Raw genomic sequence first — 12036 nt, forward strand, 5'->3', positions numbered from 1 at the left:
TGCAACAGACATACAGTTTCTAAGAAAACAAATTAGTTTAGTGTACAGTATCTAACCCTACAACCAGGTGCTCAATTTATCCAGGAACTTGAAAAGTATGTACTAAACAGTAGTGTACTATACATTCTTGAGCTAAACCATTTGAACATTAAATTAGAATTCATGTCTACTTCACACACATACATATTTGCACATCCACATTTAAAAAACATTCAAGACGCACAAGTTTGATGCACTTCTAAGTGAACATAAATTTATTTAAAATGACCACAGGTGAATAACAAAGGCAATAAAATAGCTGTAAGAAGTAGTGTATAACCATCTATAAACCCTTCGGAAAAACACCAGAAATAGAAGCTGATAAGGAAAATGATGATGACAAAACTGGTGTTGGTCTTTAACTACGGACTTTTTTTTGTTAAATAGGTGTATAGTTTAAAGAGAATATTGTGAGTGTCAAAGCATTAATGCCTCTTCTGTGTCACTTTTTGTATCCAGAACCGATGTGCATGCACACATATGAATATATGCACACACAAACATACACACTCTCTCTTTTAAATGCTGATGCACCCATTCTTGCACACACAAAAGAGTATGCTTGTGAACACATTAACACAGATATGCACATCCACACGCAGTAAGTACATCAAATCTTTTTATTCTGTGAATTATTTTTAACAGCATAAACTATTTCTCATTACAGAGAAAGAATTCTAGAAGTAATTATTTAAAAGTTGCTGGTGCATGAAGAGCAAATAACAGTAGTGAGAAATAAAGAGACTTGATGCAACAGTAGATCAAGCAGTCAAAGCCTGTATGAATGCACTTCATTCTGTAGCAACTTTCCATCAGATGACAACCACCCTTTTAAAGTTTTTAAGAGAAGAAAATCTCTGTAACGGCTTATACCTGAGACGGCACACACTGTTTCGCCTTTTCTTTTTCATTCCTTTTCTGTGCAGCTATTTCCTTTGCCTGGAAAAAAATGAAATATCTTCAATCAAATTCTCATTAACCACTGCAAAACAGTACAGATCTGCAGTTAAAGAAACATACTAATCATAAACGATGTTCTCAAAATTATTAGCAGGTAAAAGATGAGATGCTGCAAAATTAACTGTTAAAAGAAACTAAGTTTCTTTAAGCATGTCACTACATACCTTTTCTATCAATGGGACCAATTTCTTCTCTGATGCTAGAATCTTCAGCAGCTCCATTATGAAAGGGAGGTAATTGTGTCTTCGTCGAATATTTTCTATCTGAAACCATTATTAACGTATCAAAACAGAACACAGGCATAAATAAATACTACTGCAATTTTTATTCTTCCACAACTACATCTTAATCACAAACAAAAAGATATTTTATCTAAAAACAGCCTTCAAGAAAAAGGAATATTTATGACAAAATTCAGAAGAAAATGTATCATGCTATGATGAAAAAAAAAAACCAACAATTAAAAACAACCCAAAACTGTAGATTTCTGCATGTGGGGTAACTGATGTTTGTATTTAGTATTATAAATACACTGTAAGTACAATCTTAAATTTTAATATCTTAGGGCAAAACAAGAAGAAGAAAGCACCTCTACCTTGTATCGCTGTCTTTTGCATTCCTCTTCTTGAATAAGGTAGCTTAATCTGCTGATTTCTGACTGAAGGTCATCTGTATCCATAGCACCTTGCTGAAACCATTAAGACCTCAATTTGCATAAAAGGAATACATCATTCAGATGACTTTAGGAAGTTTACTATCTTCACAGACATTTTAACATTTGAAGTTTAATGTAGACTAAACTATGATTAACTCTCATGTCAAAGCATTTGCAAAAGGGGACAAATTTTGTACAGATGTAGGTGACAAATCTATGGCTGGAACAAAATCTCCGAATACATATGGCAATTACACATATAAGTTATTCTCCAAGTCAAAATGTAAATAAAATCATCATAAATATACCCCCCCCCCCAATTAAATAAGGGCAAAAATTTAAGAGAGAGAAATAATAATGATTCAAAATTTTTAAAGCACATACACACACTCCTAAAGTAAAAGAGTATACTCTTAGAGCTTAAGAACAAGAATGATACAGCATATGTGGGACAGGGAAACAAACAAATAAAACAGATGGAACAAACAATTTTTATGCAAGAATTTCTTTCTAGTAGACTTTAAAAAGGACACAGGTTTTTGGATATGTTGACTAATCTTTAAGTTAACTCTTACATCAAGCTGACTTTGCAGTTCTGAAAGTCTCTTTTCATAGGACATTTTGCGGTCTGACACAACTGCCATAAGGTTGAAGTGGATTTCATTTGCACTGTACCTGCAGCAATATAAATCCTATGGCTATGAGCAAACATTTTCAGACTATACTGACAAACAAGTTAACAACCTACAGTTAAGGACAAAAGTAAAATATAGTAGACACCTACTCCTATGTATTAAAAGATCAGTGCTTTGATTTCTATGCATGAATAATTTTACATATCCTAATACCTACATAAATTTCCTTATTATGATTAAGATGTTTAAAAAAATCTTTTTAACAATTTGGTTTGGTTAATCAAGACCTTTCGCATAGAAATGTGATGTTTTCATAATTCCACAATAAAAAATTGCTGAATGCAGGGTCTGATTGGGTATCTTGGTCTGTAATATATGTACAAACTTATAAAAGCCACTATTTTAGTAATTGTCTAATTCTCCTTTTAGTGTCTGACATTCTTAAATGAACACATACTCTTGACTATGTGACTACATTTGGCAAATTTTGTTTATGAAAATTAAAAAGAGTATCTGCACCATTTATCTCCATAAAGCCAAACCAAAAACCCCCAGGACATCTTCTCCAGTAATGATAGCTTCTACTATATTACTCTAATCTACAAAAAAGCCAAGTGTGTACAAATAAAGCATTTTTTTAAATTAAAAAAAAAAAAATGGAAGAGTAAAGTGTTTCACCATATGAAAATTGGCTGCAAATAACAAAGAATTCTATGATCAGCATCTGACAAGAGAAAAAAAAACAGTTCTAAACACATTTTTACTTGACAACCCAGACAGCTAAAGTGACTTACTTTTGCATACGCTTCTCAATGACGGGTCTTACAACATCCGTCCACTCTACATCAGTGGATATTGGTCCTGTTAGAATACCAAAACTGAACACTGGCACTTACCATCGAAATATTCATGAAAAAAAAGCAAAAACAAAAGAAAAAACACAAAAAAACCTGATACACTAAATACTCCTAAATTATTTTGGTGATAGTTATTTGGATATAGCATTTTAAAGATCACACACAACTGTGCCAATACACTGTAACAAGTACACAGTTTGGAAATACGAATTCTCATCGAATAGGAATGTACATGATTCTACATAAAAATATATTCATCGATGTTTACTTGTATGTAACAATGTAGGATTTTTACCCAAGTCAACAGGTCCTTCTTTCAGCCCATCAAGTTCATACAGACGACCTTCAAATGGGATGTAGCCAACAAAATGGAATACATCATCATCCTTCTTTCCCAGCTTCTCATCAAACTCAAACATCTGTTGTCTGCAGAATACAGAGACATAAACTCCTTTCTCTCTGCCCCAAATTAAGCTGATAAAAAAATATGTTTCAAATTGTCTCACACAAAATAAATCTCCAAAGGACATTTAAAACATCACGAGTCTTCAAATTCTTTTAAAAAAATTGTTTACTTTGAACTCAAAAAGAAACATCACATTAAGATATGACACCTTTTCATAAAAAAACAGGGAGTGACATAAAGACACCTTCAGTTTGCAAGAGCTAGGAAGAGAAAGAAAGAAACCTTTGAAATACCACAAACTATGCCTTTCAGATGAAGAACTAGCATTTTGTGAGAAGCACTAAAAGAAACTTCTTGTGCTTAGTAACATGGAAGCACTAAAATCATGCCCTTGACATAAAAAAATGCACATATAGAATAATAAAGTACACACTGACCGAGAAAAACTGTTGTGGACTTGTCTGATTAAGTCTGAATTGCTAAGACTCAAACCGCGTAACTGGAACACAGATTGATTGTTTTTAATGTGCTGCCTGCCACAGCAATACTGGCACAAGCTATTGAAAAATGGGCCACTGTTCCTAAGTAATATTATGTTTTTATCTGTACAAGTCTAAATATTGTACTGTTTGTAGAGTAGGCCTCTGTCATCTTCAAGTACAAATGCACTATGAAACAAAGCATATGTAGATCTACTTTCTTTAAAAAGCTTCCTAAAATACACACTTGACAATTACACTCCAACTTTAAGAGCTATCAGATAAATAATGCCCCCAAATCTCAAAGAATACCCTGTTAACAAATAAATATCAAAACTTGGACATTTAATTACACAACTCTTGCCTTTGTTTAGCACATTATACTGAAATTTTGATTATTGAAAACTACAAACATGATGGGACCTAATTTATTAACTGTTACTCAAAAATTCTATACCAAATAAACTGGCTATAACTTCTTACTGCAGGATCAAAGTTCTGTGCAAAGTCTTTAAAACTTGTCAGAGTTTCCCCAAGGGTCAAGTCCTGATGTGAGCAATTGAGGAGAATGCTGAGAATAGCTTGTGTGGCACAAGCATTGTTTATCACCTGAAAGACATGCCACAACAATGACTGTATGGACAGGCTGGTGCAATCAACCACTGACATTATTATATTAGGTATGCATAACTATGAAAGAACATACTCTGAGTAAATTTTGCAGGTCTTGGATGTTTTCAATGTAAATTGAAAATGTTGCATTCTCCAAATCAGTCAGGGCTTGACAACATACACATAAAAGGATAAAGGACAGCCAAAAACTATTATGCATTTAGCTTTACACAAATAAATCTTTCCCAACAAAAACTCTCTTAGTTCCACACCTTTTTCTCATTCACACATGCACACACACTCTGATCCACCTATGAAGACACACATGATCATACACTGAGACTCACCTGTATACCTGTGTGCACTCACACATACATCATTGTCGCCAGCACCTACTGAATGCAGAAGAGGAACACTCTTAGGTAATTCATAAAAAAAGCTGCAAGTTATTAATATACTGCTGCTAGTATTATGAACAAAAGTACCTGTTTGGCGAAGAAAATTTTCTCCAGTCGGCTGTCCTGAACCACTGATCCATCAGGTTCTTTGTCTGGCACCCATTTGAACAGGAAGATAAGCCCATGCACTGGCCTTGACAATCAAAAGTATGCAGTGATTCATAAAGTAATTTTAGAAGCAATTTTTACTTCAAATGATTATGTGCATAAAAAGAAGCAAGTTTGCCTTTCAAGTTCAAGTACACTATTTTTGTCTGCATGTTGCACAAAGCTACAAAAATGTTAAGAAAGAAGACAGCTTAGCTCTTCAATTATTTTTTTAAAAGTACTGTAATTAATGCAAAATGTCTGATAGGAAGTACATTGCAGCCTATCATAAGGCAGCTGCATACCATATAGAGTACTATCAATGAGTTGTTTTTTTTAAGTCATGGACATGTATAGGTGGACTGTTGTCTGACCAATGCTTAGCCTCTTGCAAAGTTCTCCGCTGTTAAGTTTTGGCTAGCAACTGTAAGCTTAGATACACCATAGTTAAGCTACAGCTTTGTCTACAGGAGCCTCATTTTGGTTAACTGAAAAAAATCGTCTACAAGCAGTCCAGTAATACAAGTTCATGATTTAGTCAGAGCCCTAAGTCAACTACAATTTTTAGAAGTTTTGTTTTACATTCAACACTATTAATCATGAATTGAGTTAAAATTTTGATTTTTATTTCTGTCCACTTGTGACAAATAAGGATCTCAGGAATTAAGTTTTTAGAACTGCAGATCTTTGACAAAACTGTGAAAAAAACCCCACTAATATTCTTTAATATTCCAAAATCTTATTTATTTCCAAGGAGAAAAACTAAATTTTTAAAAGTTATAGGTAATTATCATATGTGGCCATGTAATAGACAAACATAATTCTACACTCTGACAGCTTATCAGCTTACTTAAGTTGCTCAAAGCTTTCCTTGTCAAGACTCCATATTTCCTCCACTTGAACTCCTGAGCATCCTTTAAATAAAAATGAATGAATAAAAAGAACAAATGAATGAAATCTCTATATAAAGTCTCTATGTTGTTATAAACTTTAACACAAAGCTCACAAAAATTCAAATACCCCACTTCCATAAACGAACAGATAAATTAGACCAAATACTAATTCTTATTCCCCATTAAAATGCATTGCTGTGACAAACACATTAAAAATTAAATATTTCTGATCAAGAATAATTGTTCTCAGACCATGAAAAAGAATTGAGAAAATGAGCAAAAGACACATACACAAAACCTTGCACTGGACATTCGCACTTGCTGTTCATCTACAAAGCACCATCTTTTTATAGCTTCCAAAAACAATATTGTTAATCCTATCAAAGTGTTACTTTTCTTAGCATGCATCACTGATAAGATTTATCTGAAATGTAAACTACTTTCTTCTGGTTCTGTATAGATGGTGATGTTAAAATAAACATTTTAAATCTGATTTCTTTTCTTTTTTTGTAAAGTAAAGTAGCTAGTAAAGGTAAAGATGTTTCAAAATATCTTTACAGCCCTTCACAAATATCCTTTCTGAACATGCCAGTACAAAAATGTTTTTTTTAAAAAAAGCAGGAATCACCTTTTAATCTATTACATAGAATACATGTCAAAAATGAATATGCATTATCCTGAGTGCAATTATCCTAGTGTGGTCCATCAAATTATATATAAACTAAAATTTGCAGGCCATTATTGCATTTCTTTAAAATATGTATTTTCAAAATTTATTCATTGTGTGCAACTCTTCAGTATATTAACATTACATGCATCTGTATATGCTTGCTTGTGTGCCTGCTTGCCGTGTCTGCACAAATGTGTGAACACACACACACAAAAAGACAGTCTACTCATGAAAAATGTATGTATAACAACTCAGGTATGTTTGTGTATACACGAGCATTTGATTAACCGTATCTGACACAAGGAGGAAGAGAATTAGAAATAGGCAAAGACGCAAAGACAGAAAACCAAGACGTCTGTGCCTCTGCACACATTCATTTCGTAAAGTGCATTTCCTAATCTGACTAATCACTTCCGATGTTATGCTGTTTTAGTACAAGCATAAAAGATTGCTTGGCAAATGAAGTAGAATATGATGAATACAACTACAACAAAGAAGTAAATGTCATGATAAAACTTCAACAAAAACTCCCAATGGTTTTACAAGACACAAAAATCAGCTCTCCTAACTCTACACAAATTGCCAACAATTTCCCCAGGTCTAAGATAAACTAGCAGCTAAATGGTGTATGTCTGAATGTGGCATGCTAGTCTGGAAGCATGATAAAATACAGATGCCATGAAAAATTATCTGAATGCACAAAAAGTAAAAACAAATCAGACACCACCCATCCACTGTCATAAACAGCAATAAGAGCTTAGACCAAAACTTAGTGTTATAAAATGAATTGAAAGAGATATGGCTAAACAGGCATGCAAACAGACAGACATACTAAAAAATAAGGTAATCCTATGTATTATGTGGCCATGTATGCAAATATGTATGTGTGTAAGAGAGAGAGGTATAAGAAAAGTTGGAGAGATGTATAGAAAAGTTTTACTTTTATACCATGCAATAAATGAGTTTTGTGATGGCTCAAACTTCAATGATAGTTAAAAAAATCTAGGTTTTTATAAATAAGTTATGTAGTTATTTTGACACAGGAACTAATCGTGCTTTTCATGTCCTCATAATTAATAAAGTATTGCTCCTGAATTCGCTTTGATTTGAAGAAGCTGCAAGAATCAAATGTTGCAGAAGTCTTCAAGGCCACAGTTGGAGCACATAGAAGCACAGTTTAACAGATCTTCAACTGTTGCATCCTTATAGAAAAGCATCTTCAACATCAGTAGGACCTCTGCTATAACTTCATTGACTTTAAAAAGGCATTTGACGAGGGAGGGGGGAATTGGTGTTTTACGCCATGCCAGCAACTGAGGCTATATTACAGCAAGGCAGCCAGCCCTGCAAACAGAAGCCATGTGCAGAGAAAGAACAGCGTGCCCAAGGCGAGAAATGAACTCTGGGCAGCCAACCATCACTGTACTGGTGACAGGCGCTAACTGTTGCGCCACTGGACCGCTCTAGGCATTTGACAGAGTCTGGTATGAAGAGCTACAGATCTGTTAGCAGGGCACTAACAAAGAACTGCAAGATCTTACCAACAGACTAACAGATAGTTCAAATGCATATGGAATGGAAACCAGCACTGAAAAGAGCAAAGTTATGATCAATGGCAACAGCAATATGAATGGGGTTACAGCTTGAAAAGGTAAGCAATTTCAAGTGTTCTCCAAGGATACCAACTCAATGCAAGATATCTGAATCAGGATTGCAACAGCAACAGCATTGATGGTTAAGCTAGATAGGATCTGGCATAGCCATAAGATTAGGTTCACTATCACTACAAGCTGTATAAATCCCTGGTAGTACTGATCCTGCTCTTCAGATGTAACACATGGACTCTTCTCGCAAAATGGAAAAGAGAATCCAGGCATTCAAGAACAAGTGGGTGCTCTGGATCTCATACAGAGAACATAGAACCAACGACTTCGTACAAAACAACAAGATTGCCACACATGTGGAACACCAGGAACCTTTACTTTCAACAGTCAAAAGACTCAAGATGGTCTTCTTTGGTAATGTGACCAGGCATGACATCTTGTTGAAGACCATCCTTCAAGGCACCTTGGAGGGTAATCAAAGCCACAGCAGCCAGAGAAAGAACTGTACGGGATCTATTCACTATCACCCGAAATAGGCAAGAGTGGTGGGCCCTGACAGCTGCTATATCTCTCCATGTGCTCACCCTCTCCCCCAAAGGACATATGCTGGTCAAGGGGCAACAGACTGAATTTCTCTATCTTTCTACTGTAATTCTTTGTTGTTTTCCTTCAGAACTAGTCCATTTTTCTGACAAACAGTTCATGTATATTTTAAGGTTATGTATGTATCTGAATACTTAATTTTATCGTTTTCTAGTTTTCTGTGGTGAAAAAAGTTTATGATTTATGTTTGCCATAGGATAATTTATTACATTTCCTTTTAAGCTATCAAATGTATGTTGAGACAGTTAACATATCTTAAACAAATATGATCATTTAATATTTAAAACTTTATAGCTTTATATTATTTTAGCTAAATGGATTTACAAAATGAAATAAATTTATCATTTATATTTCAGATTTTTCAGTCTGAACATTTTCCCTAAATAAGCAGTGATATTCTCCTCCCTTATTCTGTTTCTCTCTACCTTACTCATGGTACACTTCCTTACATTAACACACACCCAACTTCTCTCTTACACACACAGACAAAAGTAACTTTCTAGACAAAATTTTTAGTAGGGATCAATATTCTCCAAATAATAGTCTAAATACAGGTTATATCTCTTATATTGTTCTTCGAACTTTATACAAATATCTCAAATGTTATGAACTAAAAACACAACTCAGCTTCTATGTTGTGCATAAGTATCACATAATCAATAAATGTAATGTAGTGTCTGTTTCTTATAAATTTACTTTCAGATTTGAGCATGTGTTGCTAGTAACCACTGACAAAGTAGGAATGGCTTTAAAGTTAAAAAGAAACAGTCCCAGTAACAGTGTTGACTGCAAAGTGAAAATATGACTGCTTGTAATGGTAGCAAAAATTAAAAGAAAATATCTGTAATTATACTGTGAGCACAAATTCCCATGAAGACGAAAAACTATTCTGTCGTGATTTACATGCAGACCAGCATTGAATATAATTGTACAGAAAGAGGGCTAAAAGCCTAAAATATACGAAATCCATTGTCATGCAATGACACGAATACTAAGTTGTGTCACCAGTTAAAAAAAGCAGTAAGAAATTCAAATCGATTCGTTATTTTGTCGCTCACAAAATATGATTATTTTGAAAATCACATAATGATGATTTTATTCTTTGGTATAACAGTACCTAACACGTTTACAAGAAATCATGTCTGACTTTCAACTTTACAGACTCGTGTACAAGCGAACACAGTTCAAGTGTAACAGGCAATTTCATTTTCTGTTTTTACAGAAATATACGAAAATCCAAGAATGTCGCATTATGAATCAGAGAAAAAAGGCTTTATATGACAACTTACCAAATCCTTTGATTAATTCTGTGAAAACACCAGGATCGCTCTCGATCAGACACCAGTCCCCAGCCGTGTTAGCCATGCTGTTAAATGCACTGCGGTGACGCGACTAGAGATAAGTCTTCGATTATTCTGAACTAAATGGGCTTTTATTTAACAATTAAACAAAACACAAATAAAATATTCTTTTAATAGTTTGCATTACCATAGTAACGACGCTTAATGAAACGTAGAAAATACTGACAACGAAAGAGCAATATAAAACAGAACAAATCAGTAGGGTGCTTTTGAAATGACTAGCACCGGCTAAGGAAATTAATGATTAGGAGTAGCCGCCCCTAGCAAAAACCTGCCGCGATGTAAAATGTAGACAGCGCCAGTATTCTCCAAAATAATTATAATTTCATTAGTAGATTACATTTTTATAAATTTAATTTTAATAGCATTTTTAAGTCTCATATTTGACATTCCAATTAAAAAAAGCCGTCAAGAATATTCTACCGCTTTTCGTTCAATACAACCGACAACGTGTTTATAACGGAAATGTTCAGCCTACGTGTAAGTCGTGTAAACGTTTTATGCAAATGTTTTTGTGCTTAAAATTAAGAAACAGAAATTGAGAAGTAAAAATTTGTGAACCAAATATGAAATTGATTTTTTGCATTATCATATTGTCATTCGGTCTGTGCGCGCGTGGGTATGTGGGTGGAGGTGCTTTTCCCCTCACGTGATCTGTGGTCGTGGTTGGGGGAAGAAATACATATATCGAAGACACACAAAAAAAGTTTGTAAGTGACGAAAGTCATGGACAAAAATGAATAATTACTTGATAATAAGAATATTATACCATGATGATAATTTGTTTAGTAAGACGTTTATTACGTAATACCACTTTTTATTTGAGTAAGGGGAAGTAACTAAATTTTAGCGTGAGTGCCGATGATGTAGTCAGTATAGTACTTTTTCCCTCATCCCTCCATTCCTTCCCACCCTTGTACCCTGGCTGGTCACAAGGCAGATGACGACTGAGCTGGCGACTTAGCGCCCGAAATTTCGAGCATAAAATTATTAGTGTTTGCACGGTGGTTGCCGCAAGGATTGCCCCTTCCTCTATTCTTTTCTTCCCTTCTGTCCACGGAGCCTGACGTGACAGGCCTGCGCGGCAGACCGTTATATACCTTTTTCCCCCCTCCTTTTCTTCCCTAGGTGTAGATACTTATAACTTGTTACTGCAGGTTGTCTGGCTGCTGTTAATTAGTGCTGGACGCTCGCAAGTGGTTGCTTCATATTTGGAGAGGAGATGGGCACCGCCAAGCGAATTAAACCCACAGACCAGAAAGGATATGGTACAGAACAACGCGGTTCGCGCAGTTGCCAGCTTGGGTTTGTTGTCTAGTAATATTAGCTCTTTCTTTTGCTCAGAAGAAAAAGAAAGAAAACAAAATTGAAATTTCTTTTGACTTTTAAGCTGGTCTGCTGGTAAGAAAATTTCAAAATAAAAGTGTAGTGTCACCGATTGAACTGCTAGATCACACTGTGACGAGCACACCGCTTGTCACAGACCAGCGACAAAGCAATTTTGAGTGGAAATCATGGAATAGCACAAAGTGGCCACTAAATCAGCTTATTGCAGATCACCTCTTTTACCATGTGTATAGAAGATTCGTGTTATTAGTCAATTTCTCAAAGTATGCCAATGTAAGCTGATGTAAGTTGATGGAAAATAATCATCACTCGTTTGTTTGCATGCTGATTATAGTACCGTGATGGGCAACCTTGGATGCAGTTTTGTCTA

General features: G+C 34.8%; 1 protein-coding gene across 2 annotated transcripts; it reads right to left on the reverse strand.

Annotated features, from left to right (window-relative positions):
• Positions 1–226: 226 nt before the first annotated feature.
• LOC112571778 (ubiquitin carboxyl-terminal hydrolase isozyme L5-like) lies at positions 227–10570 on the reverse strand. Of its 2 annotated transcripts, XM_025251062.1 has the most exons (11): positions 10248–10567; positions 6039–6102; positions 5129–5234; positions 4515–4640; positions 3990–4051; positions 3442–3572; positions 3084–3150; positions 2230–2329; positions 1595–1687; positions 1164–1262; positions 227–978 (listed from the first exon to the last, which is right to left on the reverse strand). In XM_025251062.1, the coding sequence occupies exons 1-11, from the start codon at positions 10321–10323 to the stop codon at positions 907–909; spliced, it is 996 nt and encodes a 331-aa protein (XP_025106847.1). In that variant the 5' UTR covers positions 10324–10567; the 3' UTR covers positions 227–906. The 2 variants fall into 2 exon arrangements, with proteins under 2 accessions (XP_025106847.1, XP_025106854.1); XM_025251069.1 differs by lacking the exon at positions 4515–4640 and having other exon boundaries at positions 10248–10570.
• Positions 10571–12036: the final 1466 nt, after the last annotated feature.

The sequence above is a fragment of the Pomacea canaliculata genome, linkage group LG1, assembly GCF_003073045.1.
Source record: "Pomacea canaliculata isolate SZHN2017 linkage group LG1, ASM307304v1, whole genome shotgun sequence".
Taxonomy (NCBI): domain Eukaryota; kingdom Metazoa; phylum Mollusca; class Gastropoda; order Architaenioglossa; family Ampullariidae; genus Pomacea; species Pomacea canaliculata.